We start from the raw sequence: 26,249 nt of genomic DNA on the forward strand, positions 1-26,249 counted from the left end.
TTTTTTTTTTAGGAAATGGTCATTTCCTTGGAAGCTGCTCCCTGTTTTCCTCAGGGATCTGAGTATCCCAGTTTTTCCTCCTGCGTTATCTGTGGAGCCACGGAAGGGGACAGGGGACAGGAGATGTCCCTGGTGTCACCACCGCGTCCTCCCCCCGCTTCCCGCTTCCCATCCCAAATCCAAATTTGGCTCCGGCATCTCCTTGATTTCCTAAGAGTTTGGGAGGAAAACCTCAGGTTCAGGATTGAAACCTCGGGTTTGGGGTAAAAACTCCAGGTTTAGGATCCAAACCTCAGAATTCGGGTTCCAGATCCTGGATCCTGGGATTTCAGGGGGAAAAACCTCAGGTTCAGAATTGAAACCTTGGGTTTAGGGTAAAAACTTCAGGTTTGGGGTAAAAACTCCAGGTTTAGGATCCAAATCCTGGATCCCGGGATTTCAGGAGGAAAAACCTCAGGTTCAGGATTGAAACCTTGGGTTTGGGGTAAAAACTTCAGGTTTGGGGTAAAAACTCCAGGTTTACGATCCAAATCCTGGATCCCGGGATTTCAGGAGGAAAAACCTCAGGTTCAGGATTGAAACCTTGGGTTTGGGGTAAAAACTTCAGGTTTGGGGTAAAAACTCCAGGTTTAGGATCCAAACCTCAGGATTTGGGATCCAAATCCTGGATCCCGGGATTTCAGGGGGAAAAATCTCAGGTTCAGGGTTGAAACCTTGGGTTTGGGGTAAAAACTCCAGGTTTAGGATCCAAACCTCAGGTTTCAGGTTCAGAGCCTGGACCACTTGGACTTGAGTTTATTTATGGAATTGTGGGAATTGCGAGTTTATTTATGGAGTTTGTGAGGTCAAAAGAGACTTCCAGGATCATCGAGCCCAACCTGTGACCCAATCCCACCACGGCCCCAGTTTCCATCCCCAGGGATGGTGATTCCCATTCCCAAGGTTTTTCCGCAAACACCTCCAGGGATGGTCATTCCCATTCCAGGTTTTTTCCACAAACACCTCCAGGCATGGTGATTCCCATTCCCAAGGTTTTTCCACAAACACCTCCAGGGATGGTGATTCCCATTCCAAGGTTTTTCCATAGACACCTCCAGGGATGGTGATTCCCATTCCAAGGCCTTTTCCACAAACACCTCCAGGAATGGTCATTCCCATTCCAAGGTTTTTCCATAGACACCTCCAGGGATGGTCATTCCCATTCCCAAGGTTTTTCCACAAACACCTCCAGGAATGGTCATTCCCATTCCAAGGTTTTTCCATAGACACCTCCAGGGACAATGATTCCCATTCCAAGGTCTAATCCCACTTTCTGTGAGGAAATTCCAGCCAACCTCCGACCGTATCCAGGTTTAGGGCAGAGGATGGATGGATGTGTTCCCTAAGGGATGTAACAAAAATGGGGAAGCGCCGGGACGGGGCAGTCAGTGATCATTGGAATTCTTTGGGAATGACTCGGCTCCGCATTCCAATGGGGAAAATTTCCCTGGGGGCCTCCAGGGACATAGAAATTGGTGGGAAACACGGAATCCCATGGAGTCAAGGAGTCGCTGAGGTCGGGATTGTCGGAATTGTCTCATCCACGCCTTCAGGGTCCCCTGGAGCAGGACGGTGTCCCAGGGAGAATTAAATTATCCAGGAATTCCTGGGAATGGGAAGGGCTCAAGAGGTCGTTAGGGTGGCACTAACGAACCCAATCCCATTAACGAGGAGGAGGAGGAAAAAAAAAAGCCCCAGGAATTGTTTCCGGGGGATTCCACGTGTTCTCCCTGTTGGGAGAGATGCACGGGATCGACCTTGGGATCACGGGAATAAATGATCCCGCTGATCCCACCCGGGCTCCAAGTCCTGCACGGCAACTTGGGCACTTCCAGGGATCCGGGGGCTTCTCCGGGAATTCCATCCCAGACCCTCAGCACTCTCACAGCCGAGAGATTCTTCCCAATGTCCCACCCAAATTTCCACTTTTCCACCGGGAAGCCATTCCCAGTGTCCTGTCCCTCCATCCCTTGTCCCAAATTCCCTCTCCAGCTCTCCTGGAGCACCTTTAGGTTCTGGGAAGGGGCTCTGGGATCTCCCTGGATCCTTCCCTTCTCCAGGCTGGACATTCCCAGCTCTCCCAGCCTGGCTCCAATCGGGAAGAGGAGGGTTTCCGGGGGAATGCCGTGGTCTGGGAATGGGTATGAGGAGGTTCCCACAGCACCGGGGATTGGAAAGATGGAGAAATTCCCGGCCATCCTCTTTGTCCTTAAGGGATGGGAGGGACGAGGCAGGTTTGGGGGTGGATCCGGATCCGGGTGGGAATTTCGATGGGATCAAAAGTTCCCGGGTTAAAAAAATTCCATCGAATCGTGGAAATTTCTTGAAAATGCTTCATCAAATGCTCAAACCCCATGGTTTGGGTGGGGAGGGAAAATCCCTATCCCGGGTTTCTCCTTGGACAATTCCAGGGGTGGGGCAGCCACAGATTCTCTGGGAATTCCATCCCAGCCCCTCACCACCCTCCCAGCCAGGAATTCCTTCCCAAAAATCCCATCTATCCCCGCCTCTGGCAGTGGGAAGCCATTCCCTGTGTCCTGTCCCTCCATTCCATGTCTGAATTCCCTCTCCAGCTCTCCTGGAGCCCCTTCAGGTGCTGGAAGGGGCTCTGAGGTTTCCTTGGATCCTTCCTTTCTCCAGGCTGGACATTCCCAGCTCTCCCAGCCTGGCTCCAGCCCTTGGAGCCATTCCATGGCCTCCTCTGGACCTTCCCCGACATCTCCACCTCCCTCTGCTTTTACACCCCAGAGCTGGGTGCAGAATTCCAGGTGGGAATTCCAGCCAGAGGGGCAGAGAATTCCCCCCATTTTCCCGCCCCGAAACGTTTTCCATCCCCGTTCCAGCCACGGGAGAAACGGGATCGGATAAAACGGGATCGGGATCGTCCCACCCCCTCCCCCCCCCTCTGCTTTCCAAGTATTTCCCTGCCTGACTCCACTAATTAACATCCAGGATTTATGGTAATTAATTCCAGACACGCCCTGGAGTTGCGCAGGTGCCCGGAGTGTCGTTCCCTGGGCTCTGGGAATTAATTTGGGAGGATTCATTCCATGCCTGGGCTTGACACGGAAGCGCTCCGCTCTCCGGCACGTTCCCAGGTTTTTCCTGGAATGCTGAGCCACGGGAAGCGGAGGGAAAAAGGGAAGCGATTTGCATTGTGGTTGCCTAATGAAAGCTGTGGGAAATTGGGGAATGAACAGCGCTGGGAGAGCGGGAAGTTCACCAGGGATGAGAGTTCCCATGATCCAAAGGCTTTGGGAATTGTCCCCTGGGAGAGGGGATCCCCTTGAGGAGAGCTGGAAAGGGATTTTGGAAAAGGGATGGAGGGACAGGACACAGGGAATGGTTCAAGCTGGCAGAGGGAATTTGGGATACTGGGAAGGAATCATTCCCTGGGATGGTGGTGAGGGGCTGGGATGGAATTTCCCTGGGAATTCCGTGGCTGCCCCATCCCTGGAAGTGTCCAAGGCCGGGTTGGACGGGGCTTGGAGCAACCTGGGATAGTGGGAAGTGTCCCTGCCTATGGAAAAGGGCGGGATTGGATCATTTTCCAAAGTCTCTCCCAACCCAAACCATTCCATGATTCCAATGAGCTTCACCTCCTGGCTGCAGATTCCAGAAATATCCCCAGAAATGATGATTCTGGCTGGGAAAAAAAAACAAAAAAAAATCAGTGAAGTGTCCATGAAATTTGAGGGAACAAGGAAGGGATTCCTCCCTAGGAATTCTTTGCCAGAGCCTGGAAAAACCCTGCAGGGACGGGTCCCAGAGGGAATCATTTTCAGCTGGGGGGGAAATCTGGGACTACTCGGAATGTCAAAGTTCAGGTTTTTCGTTGGGAAAATCCTTAGGGAATGGAGCTGCCAGCCCGGTTTCCTTCTCTGCCCTGTGAATTCTTCATTCCACATTTCCTCTTTTTTCCCTATTTCCTTATCTGTCCAGGATTTTTCCTTGCTTAACGTCCTTTATTCCTCGCCTTGTATCCACAAAAAAATCGATTTGGGATAATGCAGGATCTCTTTGTGGACTTTAAAAGTAATTTTGGCTCCAGCTTCCAGGTGGGGATTCCAGGTGGGAATTCCAGGTGGGAATTCCAGGCGGGAATTCCAGGTGGGAAACCCACATGGCACAGCCCTTGCTGTTAGGATTTGGGATTCTCCTGATAAAATACAGGAATTTCATGGAGCTGTGAAGATTCCAGCTTGGTTTTCCAGCTTGTTTTCCGGTGGTTCCAACAGCAAAGGGAAAGTTGGATTGACGTTGGATCAGTCTCGGATGTGAATCCCTTGGGATGCAACCTGAGGAAAATTGGGAAGGGAGGTGCAGGAGGAGCTTGGGAATGACTCGGGAAAAGCCGGAATGGATGAGGGAAAGGGGAGCTCCAACCCTGCCCTCCATGTCCTCCAAGATCCGGATAAAAACACCGGAACGTTCTCCAGATGGGAAAAACCGGGAATCCCAGCGGGAATCGGCGCTATCGGAGCCGTCGAGCCGGTTCAGTTTGAGGGGAAAATGAGTCATTAAGTGGATTTCGGTAATTAAAAGCCGTTAATCAATTAAGGGCTGATAACGAGTCCCTGCCACGGGGCCCTTCCTGTCAGGAGCCTCGCCGGAACAAACCCGGGAACACCGAGGACGATGGTGACGTCGGTCTGGGGCCTTTTTGGCGGCTCAAAACCTCAGGATTGGGATCAAAACCCCTGGTTTGGGATCCAAACTCGAGATTTGGGATCAAAACCTCTGATTTTAGGAGCAAAACCTCAGGTTTAGGATCCAAACCTCAAATTTCAGGGGCAAAACCTCAGGATTAGGATCCAAACCTCAAGTTTAGGATCCAAATCTCAGATTTGGGATCAAAACCTCAAGTTTAGGATCCAAATCTCAGGTTTGGGATCAAAACCTCAAGTTTAGGATCCAAATCTCAGATTTGGGATCAAAACCTCTGATTTTAGGATCAAAACCTGAGGTTTAGCATCCAAACCTCAGGTTTAGGATTGAAACCTCAAATTTCAGGAGCAAAACCTCAGGATTAGGATCCAAACCTCAAGTTTCGGATCCAAATCTCAGGTTCGGGATCCAAACTTAAGATTTGGGATCAAAACCTCTGGTTTTAGGATCAAAACCTCAAATTTCAGGGGCAAAACCTCAGGATTAGGATCCAAACCTCAAGTTTAGGATCCAAACCTCAAGTTTAGGATCAAAATCTCAGGTTTGGGATCAAAACTTAAGATTTGGGATCAAAACCTCTGATTTTAGGATCAAAACCTCATGTTCAGGACCAAAACCTCAGACTTAGGATGAAAACCTCAAATTTCAGGAGCAAACTTAAGATTTAGGATCAAACCCTCAGGTTTAGGTTCCAAACCACAGTTTAGGATCAAAACCTCAGATTTAGGATCAAAACCCTAAATTTCAGGAGCAAAGCCTAAGATTTCAGTAGGAAAACCTCAGGTTTGGGATCAAAACTTAAGATTTGGGATCAAAACATCTGATTTTAGGATCAAAACCTCAGGTTTGGCATTAAAAACTCAGGTTTAAGATCAAAACCTCAAGTTTGGGATCAAAGCCTTCAGGTTTAGTATCCAAATCTCTGGTTTAGGATCAAAACTTTCAGTTTTGGGAACAAAACCACAGGTTTAGGATGAAAACCTCAGATTTGGGATCAAAATCTGATCCTAATCTCAGGATTAGGACAAACATCAGGTTTGGGACAAAAACCTGTGATTTTAGGATCAAAACCTCAAGTTTGGGATCAGAACATTCAGTTTTAGTACCCAAATCTCTGGTTTAGCACCCAAATCTCTGGTTTAGGATCAAAACTTTCAGTTTAGGATCCAAACCTCAGGTTTAGGATGAAAACCTCAGATTTGGGATCAAAACCTCAGGATTAGGATGAAAACCTCAGATTTTAGGATCCAAACCTCAGGTTTAGGATGAAAACCTCAGATTTGGGATCAAAACCTCAGGATTAGGATGAAAACCTCCAATTTCAAACTTCAGGTTTGGGATGAAAACCTCCAGTTTTAGGATCAAACCCTCAAGTTTGAGATCCAGCCCTCATCTTTAGGGTCCAAACCTCAATTTTGAAATTCCAGAAGCCTTTTCCTCCCATCCATAACCCGGAATCGAGACTCGAGAGCGCTTCGGGATTTTTTTTTTCCCGTTTATCGCCAACGCAATTCCACACGAGCCGACGCCGATCCCGCTATGGAAAAAACCACGGATATTGCCTGGAAAAAAAAAAAACAAAAACCCAAAAACATCTTTTCTTGAGCAAGGAATTACCCCAGGAGCTGCCAGAGGGAAGGAGGAGCCGCTGCGGCAATTTTGGGGGCGGCACCGGCGGAACCGTCGGATTTTGCTCCGGGAATGTTTTCCTCCGAGGGTGCCCAGCAGCAGGCAGAGCCCGGAATAGCTCGGGAAGAATGGAAAATCCAGGAGGTTGGAGGCCTCTGTGATTTTTTTTCCTCCCCCCCCCCCGTTGTGTTTTGTGTTTAATCCCAAATTAACGAACGCGGCTCTTTTATTCCCGCGTGGAATTTTGGCGGAGGAGGAGGAGGAGGAGGAGGAACAGGAACACGAACAAAAGCTCTGAGCCACGGATATAATTTTGGAATCAGCACGGAGCTGTTGATAAACCCGGTTGTGGCTTCCAAACCCTGGAAAAATGGGATTTAGTGGCGGGTTTCTGCACTTTTTCCCCGATCCGAGTCCTCCGGAGCGTCGGGATCGCCGGAATTTTCCAAACTTTAATTGTCTGATGGGCGCCGTCGGTCCCATGGACGCAAAAATCTCCATAAATGGGATCAACAGCTCCCGGAAAACCCCGAGGTGGCTGCAGCCAACCCCATCGGATTTTGGGAAGTGCCGGATTTTTAGGGAGGGGGTTTAAGGGGGCCTCTCCTTTAACTCCGGAATGTTTTGTTGTTCTCCCTGCAAGGATGGAGAATTCTACTTGGACCAAAACAAAAAACAAAACAAAAAAAAAGGGATTTCAGCATCCCAAACTCTCTCTGGAACAAGGATGGAGGGGAATGTGGGAAAGCCTTCCCCAGGAGGAGCTGCTCCTTTCCTTCCTGGATCCAGGCTGCGGGATGAAGGGATGGAGGGGAGTTCCAAGGAGAAGGAATTTTGGGTGTTGTGTGCTCGCATCCCAGGAATTCCCAATGTCCCGGGCTCATCCCATGGTGGGGCAGCAGGAAAAAGGGGGGAATTCTGCCCCTCTGCCCCGCTCGGGTGAGATCCCAGCTGGAATTCTGCATCCAGCTCCGGTATCCAGCATCAGGAGGACCTGGAGCTGCTGGAGCAATTCCAGAGGAGGCCACGGAGATGCTCCAAGGGCTGGAGCCAGGCTGGGAGAGCTGGGAATGTCCAGCCTGGAGATGGAAGGATCCAGGGAGACCTTGGAGCCCCTTTCCAGTGCCTGGAGGGGCTCCAGGAGAGCTGGAGAGGGATTTGGGAAAAGGGATGGAGGGACAGGACACAGGGAATGGCTTCCCACTGCCAGAGGGCAGGGACGGATGGGATTTTTGGGAAGGAATTCCTGTCTGGGAGGGTGGTGAGGAGCTGGGATGGAATTCCCAGAGAATCAGTGACTGTTCCTGGATCCCTGGAAGTTTCCAAGGCCAGGTTGGATGGGGCTTGGAGCAACCTGGGATAGGGGAAGGTGTCCCTGGCCCATGGGAAAGGGGTGGAATTCCATGATCCCTAAAGTCCCTTCCCGCCAAATCATTCCGTGGCTCCCTGTGATGGATTTGTTCCACCTCCCACATTCCCTGGCCGTTGTTCCCGAGTCTCCCCAGTTTTCCCAATCCGGCGCCACCAGAGAAGGGAGGAGAGATCTGGGGGTGAAGCCAAATTTTTCCAGGCTGGAGCCGGCGGAGGAACAGCTCTAAAATCCTGCAAATGGGATTCCTGCCCCGAAATCCCTCGGAAAAATGGGAATGGAACCACGGCAGGGGAGCAGGAAAGTGATGGGTCCGGCTTCCATGGGCTGAACAATCTGGGAGCCTTCCCGATGGATTTTTTTTCCTGGTTTTTTTTGCCTGGATTTTTTTTTCCTGTTTTTTTTTTTTCTGGATAACAGAACCTCACACGGATAACTTTGAATAGCAGAGATCCCGAAAAACAGATTATGGAAGGGCCGGATCGTCGGGATCTCTCCCAGATTCCGTGGGGAGCGCCCAGCACCGGGGTCTGGGGATGGCTCTGGTGCAGATCCAGAGCTCTGGTGCTTCCCGATCATTCCCGGAACGCCGTCCCAAACCGCCGGATAATTGGGAGTGGGGAATCCAGATGGATCCACCAGGGATTCCAGAGGGCTCCAAATTAACGCCGGCGCTTAACGAGCAAATCCAGCCCGGAGAGGAGGCTGGGGACGGATCCAAGTGTCCTCCCCACCTAAAGGGACGGTGGGGAAAACCGGGATTTTCCATGGAAGGGATTCCAGGGCTGCGGCGTGGAGGGGTCTCCCCATGGGTCGTTTTCCCATGGTTTTTGGCCAGCAGGGATGGTGGGGAGACGCCCGTCCTTGGAGATTGTGGAATTTGGGCGCTGAGTGGGAGAATTCCAAGTTTCCTGTGCTTAGGGGGAGGGAGGGAGGGAACGTGGCCCAGGTCACCTCCAAACCCGTCCTAAAATATTCAGGGAAGCGGTTGTAAAAACAGGGAAAAGCGGCGTTGGGGAGCTGCAGTTTCCCGTCTCCCACCTGGAATGAGGGATGAAACCTTGGAAAAGGGAGGAGGGGGTGTTCTGGCTCTCCTGATTTTGGTTTTTTTTTTTGGGAAAGATTCCCAAAAAATTCCTAAATTCCTTTCCCCCTTTCCCCCCCTCCGGTTGGGACGCCGAGTTTTCCCTTTCTCCAGTAAAGCTCCTGTATCCCAAATATCCAGGATTTTTAGTGGAAAATGAGCCTCCCTCATCCTCGCTGCCCATCCAGGCCGAGTTTTTGAGGAGCATCCAAGGGGTGTGAGCCTCTGGAATCCGCTCCTCCTGCCAGAGGAGCCTCTGGAAGCGGCAGATGCTCCCACACCTGCCCAGTCACTCTCCCGGCGTGGGCTTGGGATGAGCTTCTGCCCTTTGGGAATTCCTCCGGCAAAGTTCCTCCCAAGGAGCGGCGGAACGCGGGAGCGTTCGGGTTCCTGGCGTGATCTTCGGTGCCAGAGGAAAAATCTTTAGGTGGAATCTTGGTTGCTGAATTCCCTGATTTGGTTCCCGAAGTGAAATATCCGTGTTTTAATCCATGGGGAAAAAAAAAAACCCCACGTGTATTTCTGGCATTCTGGGTTTTTGTTTTGTTTGGTTTGGGTTTTTGGGGGTTTTTTTTGACGTTTCGAGGATATTTAGGCCTGTTTGGAATTTTCCTCGGAGTTTATGAGCTGGGTTTGGATTGGTCCTGGATTTGGTGTGCTTGAATTCCCTTGGAAACTTTGGAGTCATTATTCCCCGTGGGAACCCTGCTGGTTTTTAGAGGGATTTTTTCCTGCAGCATCCAGAGGGAACTGGATCCACTGGGATCCGCTGGAATGTGAGGATGGATCCATCAGTGGCTCTGGATCCAAACTCCAGGTGCTCCAAGCGTGGTTTAAGAGCAGCACAAAATCCTGGAATGCTTTGGGTGGGAAGGGGCCCTTTAAGATCATGGAATTCCATGGGCAGGATGGAATGCCTCCACTATTCCAGGGCGCTCCAGTTCCTGGCCTTGGACAATTCCAGGGATGGGGCTTCTCTGGGAATTCCATCCCAGCCCCTCACCACCCTCCCAGGGAAGAATTCCTTCCCAATATCCCAAATTCCCTCTGCCAGTTTAAAACCATTCCCTGTGTCCTGTCCCTCCATCCCTTTTCCCAAATTCCCTCTCCAGCTCTCCTGGAGCCCCTTCAGGCTCTGGAAGGGGCTCTGAGGTTTCCCTGGATCCTTCCCTGGACATTCCCAGCCTCTCTCCATCCCTTGGAGCATCTCCATGACCTTCTCTGGGTTTGCTCCAACATCTCCACATCCCTCGCACCCCCAGAGCTGGATGCGGAATTCCAGGTGGGATCTCACCAAGGGCCAGAATTCCCCCCCCTTTTTCCCCACTTCCCGCACCCCCAGCCGGAATCTGCCCATCAATATTTCTCCAGGATGGGGAGGAGGTTTGGGAAAAGGGGAAAAACCGGGCAGTATCCCTGTTTTTCCCGCCTCCCTTCCCCTCCTCCCGGCAGCTGGCACGGCAGATTCCCGGGCACGAGTGGCGCCGTCGGAGCGGTTTCTATCCACGCAACAGATGGCCCCGTTTCCCTGTGGATAACGAACCCTTCCCTCCGTTCTCCCTCTGCTCCTCATCCCCTCTGACATCCCGAGGAACAATCCCAACTCGTTTTTTTCACTGGATTTGGGAGCAGGGAAGCAGAGCGCAAGCTCCCGGTCCCGTCGTTTTCCTCCCACGAGGGATTTTCGTGGAGGGAGGATGGGGGGGAAGTTCTTTTCCCAAGTGGGATTTGCTGTCTGGAGCGCCCGTCTTGGAGCTTGGAATGTTTTCCAGCCTTTATCTCCCCAGTCCTAAAAATAATCCTGGCGGGAAGAGGGGGGCAGAGCTGCTTCCATGTTTTTCTCCCTCTCGGAGAAGGAGCTGGAGATCATCGGATATTCAGGAGGCGACCTGGGGGAGGCCGGCTCGTTTTTCACCTTCCAACTGCTCCCATCATCCCAGGGGTGGATTTTTATTTTTATTTTTTATTTTATTTTATTTTTTATTTTTTATTTTTTATTTTTTATTATTTTTTTTAGGGATCGAATTCCACAGGGAGTCAAACGGAGTTGACGCCCTGGGGGATACAAGGGTCCCTTGTTTTCATCCCAAATCCTCCTCCTCCTCCTCCTCCCGGATTCCTCCCTCGTCCCGATCAAATGGCGACAGGTGGCCTCGGAATCACCTGCTCCCTCCCCGCCAGCTGCCGCTTCCCGAGCACAGGGAAAAGCCATTCCAAAGCCATTCCAAAGCCATTCCAAAGCCATTCCAAAGCCCCAGCTCGGGATTTCCAAGGAATTCGACCCCCCCCCTGGAGGAGGAGCCGTGCCCGATGTTTGCCGCGGCTCTGGCAAAGGAGGAGGAGGAGGAGGAGGAGGAATAGGAGGAATATTTTTCTCTCCGGCTCAGATTTGCTGTTTGTCGTTCCCTGCTCTTTTTCCGACCTCATTCCATGAATATTTTGGAGTTCAGAAAGCACGGGATGTGCTCCCGGCCTCGTTTTTCTTCCGCTCGGGGCTGGGCTTAGCAGGGAAAACAAAACTTCTTCCAAGTTTTTTTCCTCGGTGCTGCTTTTCCTTTAGGGTCGTTGGGGATTATTCCGAATTTTTGCTGTTATGAATATTCCCTTTTTCCTCCCAGGGGCAGACTTGGAACTGGGATTTAAAGTTATTCCGTTCTGGAATTTAATTTGAGGATGTGTATTTATATTTCATATTTTCCCCCACGTTAAATCCATATAAATATCGACCTCCCATGCTCTGATACCTCTTGAATTCCCCCCCAAAAAAAAAAAAAAAAGTGAATTTTTACTGTTTTGTTGGAACTTTTGTCCTTTTCCTGCTGTTTTCCGACCTCTGTGACTTTGGGGAATCCCGCTTTTCCAATCTTCACCCGCACTTTTTAAGTCTCCGCCTTTTTAAGTTAAAAGCTTTAAATTGAATCTTTTTCCCTCGGGATTGGCACAGATGGAAATTTTTTTTCATGGAAATGAAGTTTTCCCTGAGGAGTTAAAAAGAGCGGGAGTTCAAGGAAAGGGTGTTTCGGACATGTGGTGAGGAGGGTCAGGATTCAGCAGCTGCCACTGGAATTTTTCCCTGCTCCTCTCCCCCTCTGCCTCCCCCCAGCTGCCGCCGCTGCCCCAAAAAAAACCAAACTCAGCCTTTTTTCCCTTAAAAAAAAAAAAAAATCCCCATCCTTAGGGGAAAAAAAATCAGGGATATCAATCATGGAATGGTTTGGGAAGGGGAAAATCCCAAAATCCAGTCCCCCAGACAAATTCCACTATCCCGGGTTGCTCCAGCCTGACCTGGGACAATTCCAGGGATGGGACAGGAACGGTTTCTCTGGGAATTCCCATGCCAGGGCCTCACCACCCTCCCAGCCAGGAATTCCTTCCCAATATTCCGTCTTTCCCTGCCCTCTGTCCTGATGATCCAAGAGGGTAAAAATTGGGAATTAAAAAAAACAAAACAAAAAAACAGTTTAGGTGAGCCAGGGCGATTCCTGAATCCTTCTCACGAGGCAGCAGCAAAAAACCAACAGGGATTTTCGGAAAAATAAGGAAAAATAACATCCTTTCCGGTATTTTTATGGAATTTTCTGGCCAGGAGTTTTGGTGGCAATTGGATTTCCAGTCCCTGATGTTTTTCTTCACACAAAATATGAAATGGAGACGCCTGAGGTTGGCAAAATTCCTTTACCTGCAGGAATTTTTGGCACAGGGAGAAACTTCCTTCCCTCAGCTCTGATCATTCCAGGTTTTCCTTGGATTGGGTGCAGGTTGTTGCTTGTTCCCAGGTTTTTGGCTCGGAGTTCAGAGCATTCCTCTCAATATTCCCTGTTTCCAAAGAGCTTGTTCCCATTGATCGTCTTTTCCTCGGGAGATTCCGTCTGGAAAAGCAAAGTGAGGTTAATTCATTACGGATTTTTAGCACCCGTTGGGAGTCGGCGTTGGCAGGTCCCACTCGGATAAGCTTCACTCCGATTTCCGGGGAGCTCGGGAACGAAAACTTGGGATTTGGGAGCGAATTTTTAGCCGATTTGAGGAGTGGGATTCCATGGAATGCCACCATCCAAAGTGATCCCTCCTCAAGGTGGGAATCGTCTGCTCCAGCTTCACCCAGCCTCCACCTCGGAGGTTGGAAACCCGGCTCGGCTCTTCCCATCCCAAAATTGCCTCACAAACCCCGGGAACGTGGCTTTTCCAAGGGGACAAGCCAAGGGAAGGTGGGATTTGGATCCATTGGTTTGGATTTGGTGTGGATGGAAACCAATGAGGACCTAAAGGTTTATTAAAAAAAACATGGATAATGGATCACAAAGTTCCCCTGGGATCTTCCGGGGCACCTTCAGTTCATTAAGCTTCTTATCAATTAAAACACTTTGAGGTGGTTTTTTTTGGGAATGTTGTCCCAGAACCTTGGATAAGATATTGGATGGGCCCTCGCCAGCCCCTTCCCTGGGATCTCCAGCTCTGCTTTCCCTCCCATCCCAATCCCAATCCCAATCCCAATCCCAATCCCAATCCCAATCCCATCCCATGGTGTCCCCCAGCTCCTCTCCCACCATTTTGGGATGAGAAAAATTGCCCAAAATTGCCCCACAAACCCCGGGAATGTGGCTTTTCCAAGGGGACAAGCCAAGGGAAGGTGGGATTTGGATCCATTGGTTTGGATTTGGTGTGGATGGAAACCAATGAGGACCTAAAGGTTTATTTAAAACAAACATGGATAATGGATCACAAAGTTCCCCTGGGATCTTCCAGGGCACCTTCAGTTCATTAAGATTCTTATCAATTAAAACACTTTGAGGTGGTTTTTTTTCGGGAATGCTGTCCCAGAACCTTGGATAAGATATTGGATGGGCCCTCGCCAGCCCCTTCCCTGGGATCTCCAGCTCCTCTTTCCCTCCCATCCCAATCCCAATCCCAATCCCAATCCCAATCCCATCCCATGGTGTCCCCCAGCTCCTCTCCCACCATTTTGGGATCAGAAACGGCCCTTCCAGCTCAATTCCAGTCCCGTTTCGTCTCCCACCCCTCGGCAAAAAGAATTCCCGTCCTCCTGTCCTCACTCGCCCTCTTCCCTTCAAATCCAAACTCTTCCAGGGCCGATATCCCCAAGCCCTTGACCTCTCCGAGGTTTAATGAGGCGAGAGGCTAAAAAGTGATTAATTGGCGTCGGGAGAGATATCGGATCACAAAAGCCTCCGGATAAAATTCCGGAGCCCCTTTGGAGAGGCTCGAGGTCATCCCGGCGATTTCGCTGCTTTCACGCGGATCCTTCCATTCAATCCGGGCCTCTTTTCCTTATCAGCTCTCTGGCAGCTTCCTAAATTCCTCTTTTTTTTTTTTTTTTTTTTATCTCCCTGGAGTTTAAAGGAGATGCCGGAGCTGTGAAGTTCGGATCGGGAGCGTCGGAAAGCGGCCGCGCGCGCTCTGATAAAGACGGGGGGAAAAAAAAGATTCCGTCCTTTCCCTTTTCTGAAGCTGCTCTTTGAAGCCTCTTTTTTGTTTTTTTTTTTTTTTTTGGGAGTCTTATCCCTGTGTCCTCAAGGCCGGAAGGGATGGGACAAAGCCCAAAGACAGGGATGCAGAGCGGGATGTTGGAAGACGGGAGGGGTGGGAATGTTCCTGGCGGCTGCGCTCCGTTCTCCGCGGTAAAAAATTCCCCAGGAAAAGGCAGGGGGGGGAAAAAAATTTCCTCTGAAAAAGGGGGAAGGGTGAACCTTCCCTGCTCCTGGGGATTTCCTGACCTTGGAATATCCCCCCTTGGAAAGCTCTCGTCCTCCTTGAACTCACCTGATTCTCCTTTGCACCCGTTTATGGGATTTGGCTGCGTTGCCGAATTCCACGGCCTAATTAGGATCTAGGGAAAGCCATTTCCCGGAGTTGTCTTTGAAACTTTGGAGCAACCAATTAAAAGGTGGGGGGGAAAAAAAAAGTGTGGAATCATTCCCTGCTCCTCTTCTCCACGGTGCTTTTCAGGAATAGCAGGGAAATTGGGGTTTTTGCACTTCTGAAACAGTTTTATGATTGTTTTTTAAGGCTTCTTTGGGAATTCTTTTCCTCTGAGGGCGTGATTTGTGGAACTTCCCGGAGAAGTTGTGGATGTCCAATCCCTGGAAGTGTCCAAGGGCAAGCTGGAAAAGGATTGGAGCAGCCTGGGATGGTGGGAAAGGTGTCCCTGCCCCATGGAACGGGGCTGAGCAGGATGGTCCTGAGGGTCCCTTCCCACCGGAAACCATTCCATGGTTCCTGGGGCTCAGTCTCATCCCAGATCTCGGGGGCTTTGATTCCCGGTGGAATCAGGGCATTTGCGGCGTGGGTGGGATCTTGGGTTCTGCTTTTTGTGGAGCCTTTGGATGGCGCTTGATCCAACCCTGGGGAACATCAGATTCCCTCTTGGATTCCACCTCCTGAATCTCCAGCGGGATTGGAACACTCGTTTTCCACAGCTTTCCTCACTCGGGGGAGCCGTAATTCCCATGAATTCCATTTGTGGCCACCCTCAGCCGCTCTAGCCAGGCCCCTGCAATTCCCAGATCCATCGGGATACCAACATTTAAAATTATCCAGGTATTTTGCTCCTTCAGGAAGGAGCCGGCAGGAGCTGCAGTTCCAATCCGGGAGCTTCATCCCTATGCAAAAAAATTCCTCCTCCGCGGTTCGGCTCCCGAAAGTGCTGAAGGAAGAGCTTGGCCAGCCAGGAGCTTTCCCAGGGCGCATTCCAAGCTATGGCGCATCCCAGGACGCGTTATCCCGGTTTATCCGGGCCCGGGAATTACTCCAGGGGTGTCATTTGGGGTGCAAATCATTCCCAAGTTGCAAATCCCGGAGCTGTATCTCCGGAAAAATCAAAGGGGGAGGCCGAGTTCCGGCACCGTCGGATCCGTCGGGATGCGCTGTCCCCACATTCCGCCTCTCCCAGAGCAGCTGGATGAGCAGGAATGTCCCGGATTTGGATCTGTGGATAAATAAATGATCCTCAGGGTCCCGCCACTCCCTTTTTGGTGACAAATTCCCTTGGGACAATTGAATACCTGATAGTTTTCCAATCGTGGCGGCCAGCGGCAAAGGGAATGGTTGGGAACGGCGCAGGGCGGAACAAAAGGTCCTGAGGTGCCTTCAAACCCCGCCACGGAGCGGGGAGGAGGATCCTCAGAGTCCTGGGAATGGTGGCGGAAAGGGAAAGGACCCCGCTCATGCCAAGGCTGGGAATTTGAAACTGAAAACTGAGAGACTGGGAAGGAATTTGGTTGTGGTTGGAATTCCCAGAAAAGCTGTGGCTGCCGCACCCCTGGAAGTGTCCAAATCCAGGTTGGAGCAACCTGGGATGGCGGGAAGGTGTCACCACTCACATCCAGGCGAGCTTTGAGGTCCCTTCCCACCCAAACCATTCCATGGCTCCATGGAATGCGACGGTTGCAGCGGTGCTAAATCGGGAATCGTCATTCCCAGGCTTCTCCCATCGGGAAGGAATTCTTCCCCGTGAGACCCTGGAATGGAATTCCCAAAGAAGCCGTGGCTTCCCCCAGGGGGTGGGACAGCTCTAATTAAAGATGATTTTCCCTTAATTAATGATTCCCCCTCCTTTTTCAAGCACCTTGACATCTCCATCCTTGGAATTCCTCCCATCCCTGCATTCTCAGCCCCGGATTTTTTTGTTTTCCTCATCCCGACTCTGCCGGGAGCTGGATCAGCTCCCAGATTTCCACCCAGTCCTTTATGGATTTATTCCATTGCTCAGGGATCGATCCGACGCCCGTTCCCGGGAATCTGCTGAGCAAGGCAGCCATGAAAGCTCTTTGTCATCATCAGCATCCAGAGGAGGATTTTTCTGTTGGATCAGCCTTTGGAGAGGCTTTTCCCAGAAAAAAAAAAAAAAACCCTCCTCGCGTTTTGGAGAAATCAGCCACAATTTGTGGGATAACGGGATTTTTGGAATTTTCATGGTAACGAGAGTCTTGTGGGATCATGGGAACACCAAAGGGGTTGGGTCAGGAATGGCTTTTGGAGGTCGTCAAGCCCGGCTTTCCGCCGGACCGGGTTGCTCCAGCCCCACTCCAAGCTGGATTTAAGCTGGGTTCAAGGAGCTGGGGTTGGTGCCACTGAGGCTCATTCGGCCTCAGAGCCACGAGGGACCTTTGGGACCTTTGGGACCTTTGGGACCTTTGGGGCCTTTGGGACCTTTGGGACCCGACCCCTCCCTCGGTGTCACCGCGGTGTCCCCCCTGCCACCCCGGGGTTAACTCCGTGAGCCGACCCCGCTTAGGACGAGCTTAAATTTCCCGGCTGTTCCACCCCTGAAATGATTCGGAATTTATTGATCGCTGCAGCCCGGGGGGAGATAAACAGCTGAATGAGCGTTTTTTGGGATCAGAGAGAAACGGGATCGGATTTCCACAACGATTCCTGGGATTTTGGCCAGAAAGCTCCAAGCGAAGACCCAGGGGAAAAAAGGTGGAGGAGTTGTTTTAAATCCTTAAAAAAGAGGGAAATTAGGTTCAAGCGGGATCAGCTTTATCCAGAGTTGAGGCTTCAAGTTGTCAGAGGAACAGGATGGAGAGGAGAGGGTTTGGAATTAAAAATGGAGAGGTTTAGATTGGAATTTTGGAAGGAATTCTTCTCTGGGAGGGCGGTGAGGCGCTGGAATGGAATTCTCAGGGAATTCCGTGGCTGCTCCATACCTGGAAGTGTCCAAGGCCAGGTTGGACAGGGCTTGGAGCATCCTGGGATAGCAGAAGGCGTCCCTGCCCGTGGAATCAGAGAGAAACAGGATCGGATTTCCATAATGATTCCTGGGATTTTGGTCAGAAAGGAGCAGCTCCAAGCGAAGACCTGGGGGGAAGAAGTTGGAGGAGTTGTTTTAAATCCCTGAATCATCCAAAAAGAGGGAAATTGGGCTCAGGAGGGATCAGCTTTACCCAGAGTTGAGGCTTCAAGTTGTCAGAGGAACAGGGAGGAGAGGGAAGGATTTGGAATTAAAAATGGAGAGGTTTCATTTGGAATTTTGGAAGGAATTCTTCCCTGGGAGGGCGGTGAGGCGCTGGAATGGAATTCTCACGGAATTCCATGGCTGCCTCATCCCTGGAATTGCCCAAGGCCAGGTTGGACAGGGCTTGGAGCAAACTGGGACACAGGAACGCATCCCTGCCCGTGGAATTCCACGATCTTCAGGCCCTTTCCAAACCATTCCGCGATTCCTCCGGCCCATCCCGCGACATTCCTGCTGACACCTCCCCTTCACCGCGGCCGCCCTCCAACCTTGTCCCGACCTTGCCCGGGCAGTCACATCCCTTCTCCATCAAAACACCCGGATCCGACGGCTCCTGCCTCCCGGAGCTGGGGAATTCCCTCTTTTCATTTAATTGGGAAGGATCGGCTTTGATGGCGGAGTTGGTTTTTCCCCTGGGGCGGATTTGGGGCCAGCGCTTTCCCGCCGCTGGAATTGCCGCGGATTCGGGACGGAGCGGAGGCCTTGGTTCCCCCCAGGCTGTCCTGGAATGGCTTTTTCCAGCAGGGAACGCAGGATTCTTTTCTAGAATCTTCCAAGCCGCACAGCTCCCGGTGTTTGCGTGAATCTGGAGCTTCCCCCCTGGATCCTGAGCTCTGGTTTTGCTGGACATTCCTCCCTCTCCTCGGGGATTGGTAAAAAACGGGATCTGGCCTGGCTGCGTGTGGCCACATCCCAGGAATTCCCGGTGGGCAGCAGGGAAGGAGGGAATTCTGCCCCTCCGCCCTGCTCAGGCGAGGCCTCCACCTGGAATCTTCTTCCAGCTCCAGGATCCAACATCAGGAGGGTGTGGAGATGTTGGAGAAGATCCAGAGGAGGCCATGGAGATGCTCCAAGGGCTGGAGCCAGGCTGGGAGAGCTGGGAATGTCCAGCCTGGAGATGGGAAGGATCCAGGGAGACCTCGGAGCCCCTTTCCAGTGCCTGAAGGGGCTCCAGGAGAGGGACTTGGGAGAAGGGATGGAGGGACAGGACACAGGGAATGGCTTCCCAGTGGAAAAGTGGAAATTTGGGTGGGATATTGGGAAGGAATTCCTGGCTGGGACGGTGGTGAGGCCCTGGAATGGAATTCCCAGAAAATCTGTGGCTGCTCCACCCCTGGAATTGTCCAAGGCCAGGCTGGGGAATCCTGGAATAGTGGGAGGTGTCCCAGCTCGTGGAAAAAACGACTCTCAAAGGTCCCTTCCCACAGGGAAAAATTCCATGGTTTTCCTTGACAATCACCATTCCCGAGCCGTGGTGGACCCGGAGCCGTGCTGCCACAGGGTTCTCTTGGAATTTTGGGGAGAGGACATTGAATTTCCCAAAAACCCAGGGCGAGGGATGGACCACAGCAATTCCATGGCAAAACCACCATGGAGCCGTTTTCCCTTTCTCCATGGAGTGGCTGAGGATCCACCCCTCTCTCCCTGCCCCCATTCCATGATTTTTTTTTTTTTTCCCATTTGTTCCGGATTTTCCAAGGAATTGGAATTCCTTGGAAATTTTCCAAGGAATTGGAATTCCATCAAGGAATTGCGGGGTTTTCCCCATATTTTTAGGTCGAATATACCTGAAGAATCAGTAATAAATAAAATAATGGGCGTAATAACTGAAGGAATAACAATGAGGTGGATGATAAATAAAATAAGGGGGATAATGAATAAAATAAAGGGTGCAATAACGAACATTAATTAATTAATCAATAATAAATGAACTATCAGGCAGGGGTTGGAACAGATGAGCTGTGAAAGCTCCTTTCACCCCCCCACCCATTTAATAATTCCATTATTAATTTAATTTTTGATGAAGTTTTGCAGGAGGTTTTAATTAATTTTAAGCAGGGAAAGAAGATGAGAAACAAGATGGGAAATCGGGAAATAAGATGGGAAATAAGATGGGAATTGTCCTCTCCTGGGAATTTTGCCCTGATGGGGGGATTTGGGTTCTTGGACACGTTGGGAAACCTTGGATATTTTGGTTTGTGATTCCAAAGGGATCGCCCGGGAGTGGGAAATTTGGGGAGCAGAGCCCCCCCAGGTTCTGCGGAGCCGCTTCCAAGGTCGGCTTGATGAGAACTGGGAATTCAAATCGCTCCCCGTGAAAACATGGAATGGTTTGGGTCGGAAAGGACCCTCAGGATCGTCCCATTCCCTTCCCTGGCCGTGCCCCAGCCCCTCAGAATCCTGGGAATCCCAAGGATTCCAGGGTGGGAACAGACCGGGTGTGATTGGCCGCCTTGGCCGGTTCTTTGGCCAATCCCAAAGCTGGAAGTGGCTTCCAGCTCCGCGCCGGATCCGAGTTTTGCGGAATGAGATGAGCCCCGATTTAGGACCCGCTCCCCTCCCACTGCTTTCAGCCCCTGCTCCGCAGGGAAAAGCTTCATTGCGGATTTTCCTCTCGTTTCTGAGAGGAGCTGGACACGTTTCCCTCCTTTAGGGAGGGGGAATTTGATCCAAGCTGGGATCCCACACCCTGAAAATCCCACTCCTTTTTTTGTCCATCCAGAGGTTTTTAAATCCCGTTGGAAAATGAGCTGGACCAGCTGAGGGCTTGGGGCTGGGCTGGCACCTGCGACCCCCACCCCTCTCCAGGGACGTTTTTTCCTTGCAAATTGAGAGCCTCCAGGGGCTGATTCCCAGGAAAAGGCGTCGGGATGCGATCCATGCGATTCCATCATTGTCTGACTCCCTGGATGTGTCAGGTTTAAGTGGCACCTTCCTTGATAAGCCTCACTTTGCTTTTTATTCCTCCCCGTCTATTTCTAGACATTCCTGAAAAGCCTTGGGAAAAGCAGACGAGGATAAAATCCCAAATAACTTCATTAAATTCCTTTTTTTTTTTTTTTTTTTAAATAAAAACCCACACAAGAGAGGAATTTGGATAAAAATGCAGAACCCGGAACGCCTCAGGTACCCCCTGGATTATCCAGAGGTGACAAGTGCAGTGTTTGGGGCAATCTGAAAGATCCGTGGAATTCTCTGTTTCTTGGGATTACGACCTCTCTTAATCCTCTTCGGAATTTTCCGAGCTCCCGTTTGCTGCCGGATCATCCCAAAAATCCCTTTTTTTGTGTTTATGAGTGAGGGGGGAGTCAGGACAATTCCAGGAAAACATGGATGGGGGGGGAAAAGATGGACAGCAGCCGTGGGGAGATGGAATTTGGGGATGTTGGTGGGTGAGAAGCTCCACAGGACCCATCCATGTGCTCCGGTCCTGGAAATTCCCGATGTTCTGGGCTCATCCCACAGCGTGGGCAGCAGGAAAGGAGGGAATTCTGCCCCTCTGCCCTGCTCAGGGGAGATCCCACCTGGAATTCTGCACCCAGCTCCAGGATCCAACACCAGGAGGACCTGGAGCTGATGGAGCAATTCCAGAGGAGGCCACGGAGATGCTCCAAGGGCTGGAGAGAGGCTGGGAGAGCTGGGAATGTCCCACTTGGAGAAGGGAAGGATCCAAGGAAACTTCAGAGCTCCCTCAGTGCCTGAAGGTGCTCCAGGAGAGCTGGAGAGGGACAGGGATGGAGGGACAGGACACAGGGAATGGCTTCCCACTGCCAGAGGCAGGGATGGATGGGATTTTGGGAAGGAATTCCTGGCTGGGGGGGTGGTGAGGTGCTGGAATGGAATTCCCAGAGAAGCTGTGGCTGTTCCTGAATCCCTGGAATTGTCCAAGGCCAGGTTGGATGGGACTTGGAGCACCCTGGGATAGGGGAAGCTGCCCCTGGCCCATGGGATCATCCCATCCCATCCCAAATCTCATCCCATCCCATCCCAAATCCCATCCCATCCCATCCCAAATTCCATCCCATCCCACGGATCCCAGGGACACGGCCGGGCCTGTTCAGCCCTCGCCATCTCCATCCCCGCCACCATCCAGGTTTCGGTGTTGGTGCCACCCGTGGTCGCTGTCACCCAGCCCGGCTGCGCTGGGGCCGGTGGTTTTGGGATGGTGCCGGAGCCCACGGAGCCGACGCCTTTTCCCGGTGTCGAAATCGGGACAGAGAGGGAAGGAGCTTCGGGATCTTCGGAGTGGCCGGGGGAGCTGCGCTGCTCCAGCCGGACTGGGGGAGGTCGAATCCAGAAATTTTTTGGAGTTTTTGTGGGAAATGCTGCCGGGTTTGGTGGCGTGGGTCACGCAGGAGAAGTTCATCTCCAGGTTGGCGATTCCAGTCCCTCCAGCCCTTCCCATTCCCTCACGGAATGCGCTTCGATCCCCGACTCTGGGCCTTCAGGGGTGGACATTGTGGTGCTCCAGCCCCGGCGCGCGTTTTGCAGACTGGTTGGGTTGGGTTTCCCCGGGAGCTGAAAGCCAGGGATTGGTTGGAAACCCTTTGGAAAATTCTCTGGTTTGTGTAAATAATTCTGCGGGACTCGGTCGGGGTGGAACAGGGAGTTGTGAGGTTGCTTTTCATCCCGCGGTCGCTGTGAGCGCTGATCCTGGAAGCAACGGGCGGTTGGGTTGGAAGGGATCTTGGTTGGGTTGGAAGGGATCTTGGTTGGGTTGGAAGGGATCTTGGTTGGGTTTCCCTTCTCTCCTTGTTTTTTTTCCGGGCTGGAACAGGTGAGAATCATCGAGTCCTGGGCACGGGAGACTCGATGGGGGCGGAAGGAAGAGTTGAGAGGTTGTTCTTCATCCCGTGCTTGCGTCCAATCGTGGAATCATCAGGTGGTTGGGGTTGGGAGGGACCTTGGCTGAATTTTCCCTCTCCCTGTTCTTTTCCAGGCTTTTTCCAGGAAAGGGTGGAAGTCATTGTGTCTTGGACACAGGAGACTCAATGGGGGCGGAAGGAAGAGCTGAGCAGTCGCTCTTCTCCATCCCGCGCTCGCGTCCAATCATGGAATCATGGGGTGGTTGGGGTTGGGCAGGATGATGGGCTTGGTTGATGCTTCCCCTCTCTCCTTGTTTTTTTCCAGAGTGGAATGGGTGGGAATCATTGAGTCTTGGACACAGGAGATTCAGTGGGGGTGGAAGGAAGAGTTGAGCAGTCGCTCATCTCCATCCCGCGCTCGCGTCAAATCACAAAATCATGGGGTAGCTTGGGTGACCTTCCAAGGTCTCTTGGTTGACATTTCCGTTCTCTCCTTTTCCTTTTCCAGGCTGGAATGGGTGGGATTTATCAAGTCTTGGACACGGGAGACTCGATGGTGCAAGGAAGAGTTGAGCAGTCGCTCTTCTCCATCCCGCGCTCGCGTCCAATCATGGAATCATTGGGTGGTTGGGGTTGGGTGGGACCTTGGTTGATGCTTCCCCTCTCCCTGTCCTTTTCCAGGCTGGAATGGGTGGGATCAAGTCTTGGACATGGAATATTGGATGGGGGTGGAAGGAAGAGCTGAGCAGTCGCTCATCTCCATCCCTTGCTGGCGTCAAACCACGGAACCATCAGACCTTGGGTGACCTTCCAAGGTCACTTGGTTGACGTTTCCCTTCTCTCCCTGTCCTTTTCCCGGCTGGAATGGGTGGGAATCATTGAGTCTTGGACATGGGAGATTCAATGGGGATGGAAGGAAGAGCTGAGCAGTCGCTCATCTCCATCCCGCACTTGCGTCCAATCATGGAATCATCGGGTGGTTGGGGTTGGGCAGGATGATGGGCTTGGTTGATGCTTCCCCTCTCTCCTTGTTTTATTCCAGAGTGGAATGGGTGGGAATCAAGTCTTGGACATGGGAGATTCAGTGGGGGCGGAAGGAAGAGTTGAGCAGTCGCTCTTCTCCATCCCGCGCTCGCGTCAAATCACAAAATCATGGGGTGGCTTGGGTGACCTTCCAAGGTCTCTGGGTTGATGTTTCCCTTCTCTCCCTGTCCTTTTCCAGGCTGGAATGGGTGGGATTTGTCAAGTCTTGGACATGGAATATTGGATGGGGGTGCAAGGAAGAGTTGAGCAGTCGCTCTTCTCCATCCCTTGCTGGCGTCAAACCACGGAACCATCAGACCTTGGGTGACCTTCCAAGGTCACTCGGTTGACATTTCCCTTCTCTCCCTGTCCTTTCCCAGGCTGGAATGGGTGGGATTTATGAAGTCTTGGACACGGGAGACTCGATGGTGCAAGGAAGAGTTGAGCAGTCGCTCTTCTCCATCCCGCGCTCGCGTCCAATCATGGAATCATTGGGTGGTTGGGGTTGGGCAGGAACTTGGTTGATGCTTCCCCTCTCCCTGTCCTTTTCCCGGCTGAAATGGGTGGGATCAAGTCTTGGACACGGGAGACTCAATGGGGGTGGAAGGAAGAGTTGAGCAGTCGCTCTTCTCCATCCCGCGCTCGCGTCAAACCACGGAACCATCAGACCTTGGGTGACCTTCCAAGGTCACTCGGTTGACGTTTCCCTTCTCTCCCTGTCCTTTCCCCAGGCTGGAATGGGTGGGATTTATCAAGTCTTGGACATGGAATATTGGATGGGGGTGGAAGGAAGAGTTGAGCAGTCGCTCATCTCCATCCCTTGCTGGCGTCAAACCACGGAACCATCAGACCTTGGGTGACCTTCCAAGGTCTCTGGGCTGACGTTTCCCTTCTCTCCCTGTCCTTTCCCCAGGCTGGAATGGGTGGAAATCATCGAGCCTCGGACCCGGGAGCGCATGTACGCCAACCTGATCACGGGGGAGTGTGTGTGGGACCCGCCCGCCGGCGTGCGGATCAAGCGCACCAATGAGAACCAGTGGTGGGAGCTCTTCGACCCCAACACCTCGCGCTTCTACTACTACAATGCCACCACGCAGAGGACGGTGTGGCACCGTCCCCAGAACTGCGACATCATCCCGCTGGCCAAGCTGCAGACGCTGAAGCAGAACACGGAGTCGCCGCGGGCCTCCACGGAAAACAGCCCCGGCAGGAGCAGCAATGTCAGCAGGGAGGGAAGCACCAGCTCGTCCTTGGAGCAGGAGCTGGAGGGCAGCGAGAAGGTGCAGGAGCAGCGCCCGAGCCGCCAGCCCAGCCAGTATTCCGTGGTGAAGGAGGAAACGGAAAGGTAAAGGTGGGATGGGGCGGGAGAAGGTCGGGAATTTCCAGTGCTGGTGGTGTCCAAGAGCAAAATCCCGCAGGTCTTGGGCAAAGATGGTTTGGGGTTGGTTGCTCATGCTTGACCACTGGTGGGTCTCCACTGAGTTGGATCCTCCAAAAAAACGAGGAGGAAGAGGGAAAAACATCAGGATAGGTGTTCCTGGTGGGAAGTTTCCCTAAAGGAATAATTTGTCGTCCTCTTGAAATTCATTTTTAGGATTGGAAATTTGGGTTTAGAGCCCGGGAGGGGGAAAATCAGGAATTTCCAGTGCTGGTGGTGTCCAAGAGCAAAATCCCACAGGTCTTGGGCAAAGATGGTTTGGGGTTGGTTCCTCATCCCTGGTGGGTCTCCACTGAGTTGGATCCTCCAAAAAACGAGGAGGAAGAGGCAAAAGCATCAGGAAAAGGTGTTTCCTCACCTTAGGGGTATTTTAGGTGTTCCCGGCAGGAGGGTTCCCTGCAGGAATAATTTCTCATCCTCTTGAAATTCATTTTTAGGGTTGGAAATTCGGGTTTAGAGCCCGGGCGGGAGAAAATCGGGAATTTCCAGTGCTGGTGGTGTCCAAGAGCAAAATCCCGCAGGTCTTGGGTAAAGACCTGGGTTTGTGGTTGGTTGCTCATGCTTGACCCCTGGTGGGTCTCCACTGAGTTGGATCCTCCAAAAAACGATGTGGAAGAGGGAAAAACATCAGGAAAAGGTGTTTCCCCACCTTAGGGGTGTTTTAGGTGTTCCTGGCGGGAAGTTTCCCTAAAGGAATAATTTCTCATGCTCTTGGAAATCGTTTTTAGGATTGGAAATTTGGGTTTAGAGCCCAGGTGGGAGAAGATCGGGAATTTCCAGTGCTGGTGGTCTCCAGGAGCAAAATCCCGCAGGTCTTGGGTAAAGATGGTTTGGGGTTGGTTGCTCATGCTTGACCCCTGGTGGGTCTCACTGAGTTGGATCCTCAAAAAAAAACGAGGAGGAAGAGGGAAAAACATCAGGATAGGTGTTCCCGGCAGGAAGGTTCCCTAAAGGAATAATTTGTCATCCTCTTGGAATTCGTTTTTAGGGTTGGAAGTTCGGGTTTAGAGCCCGGGCGGGGGAAAATCAGGAATTTCCAGTGCTGGTGGTGTCCAAGAGCAAAATCCCGCAGGTCTTGGGTAAAGACCTGGGTTTGGGGTTGGTTCCTCATCCCTGGTGGGTCTCACTGACTTGGATCCTCCAAAAAACGAGGAGGAAGAGGGAAAAACATCAGGAAAAAGGTGTTTCCTCACCTTAGGGGTATTTTAGGTGTTCCTGGCGGGAAGTTTCCCTAAAGGAATAATTTGTCATCCTCTTGAAATTCATTTTTAGGGTTGGAAATTCGGGTTTAGAGCCCGGGCGGGAGAAAATCGGGAATTTCCAGTGCTGGTGGTGTCCAAGAGCAAAATCCTGCAGGTCTTGGGTAAAGATGGTTTGTGGTTGGTTGCTCATGCTTGACCCCTGGTGGGTCTCACTGAGTTGGATCCTCCAAAAAACGA

At 51.8% G+C, this 26,249-nt stretch overlaps 1 protein-coding gene across 3 annotated transcripts in view; it reads left to right on the plus strand.

Annotated features, from left to right (window-relative positions):
• ARHGAP39 (Rho GTPase activating protein 39) overlaps positions 1 to 26,249 on the plus strand; it is a 121,202-nt gene that overhangs the window by 45,570 nt on the left and 49,383 nt on the right. For all 3 annotated transcript variants that reach the window (XM_071421954.1, XM_071421953.1, XM_071421955.1), the window contains exon 2: positions 24,286 to 24,717. In XM_071421954.1, coding sequence (XP_071278055.1) covers positions 24,286 to 24,717 — 432 coding nt within the window. The remainder of the gene's footprint in view (positions 1 to 24,285; positions 24,718 to 26,249) is intronic.

Source organism: Agelaius tricolor, unplaced genomic scaffold (genome assembly GCF_023055355.1).
Source record: "Agelaius tricolor isolate 1412-34295 unplaced genomic scaffold, bAgeTri1.0.p SCAF_2, whole genome shotgun sequence".
Classification (NCBI taxonomy): Eukaryota; Metazoa; Chordata; class Aves; order Passeriformes; family Icteridae; genus Agelaius; species Agelaius tricolor.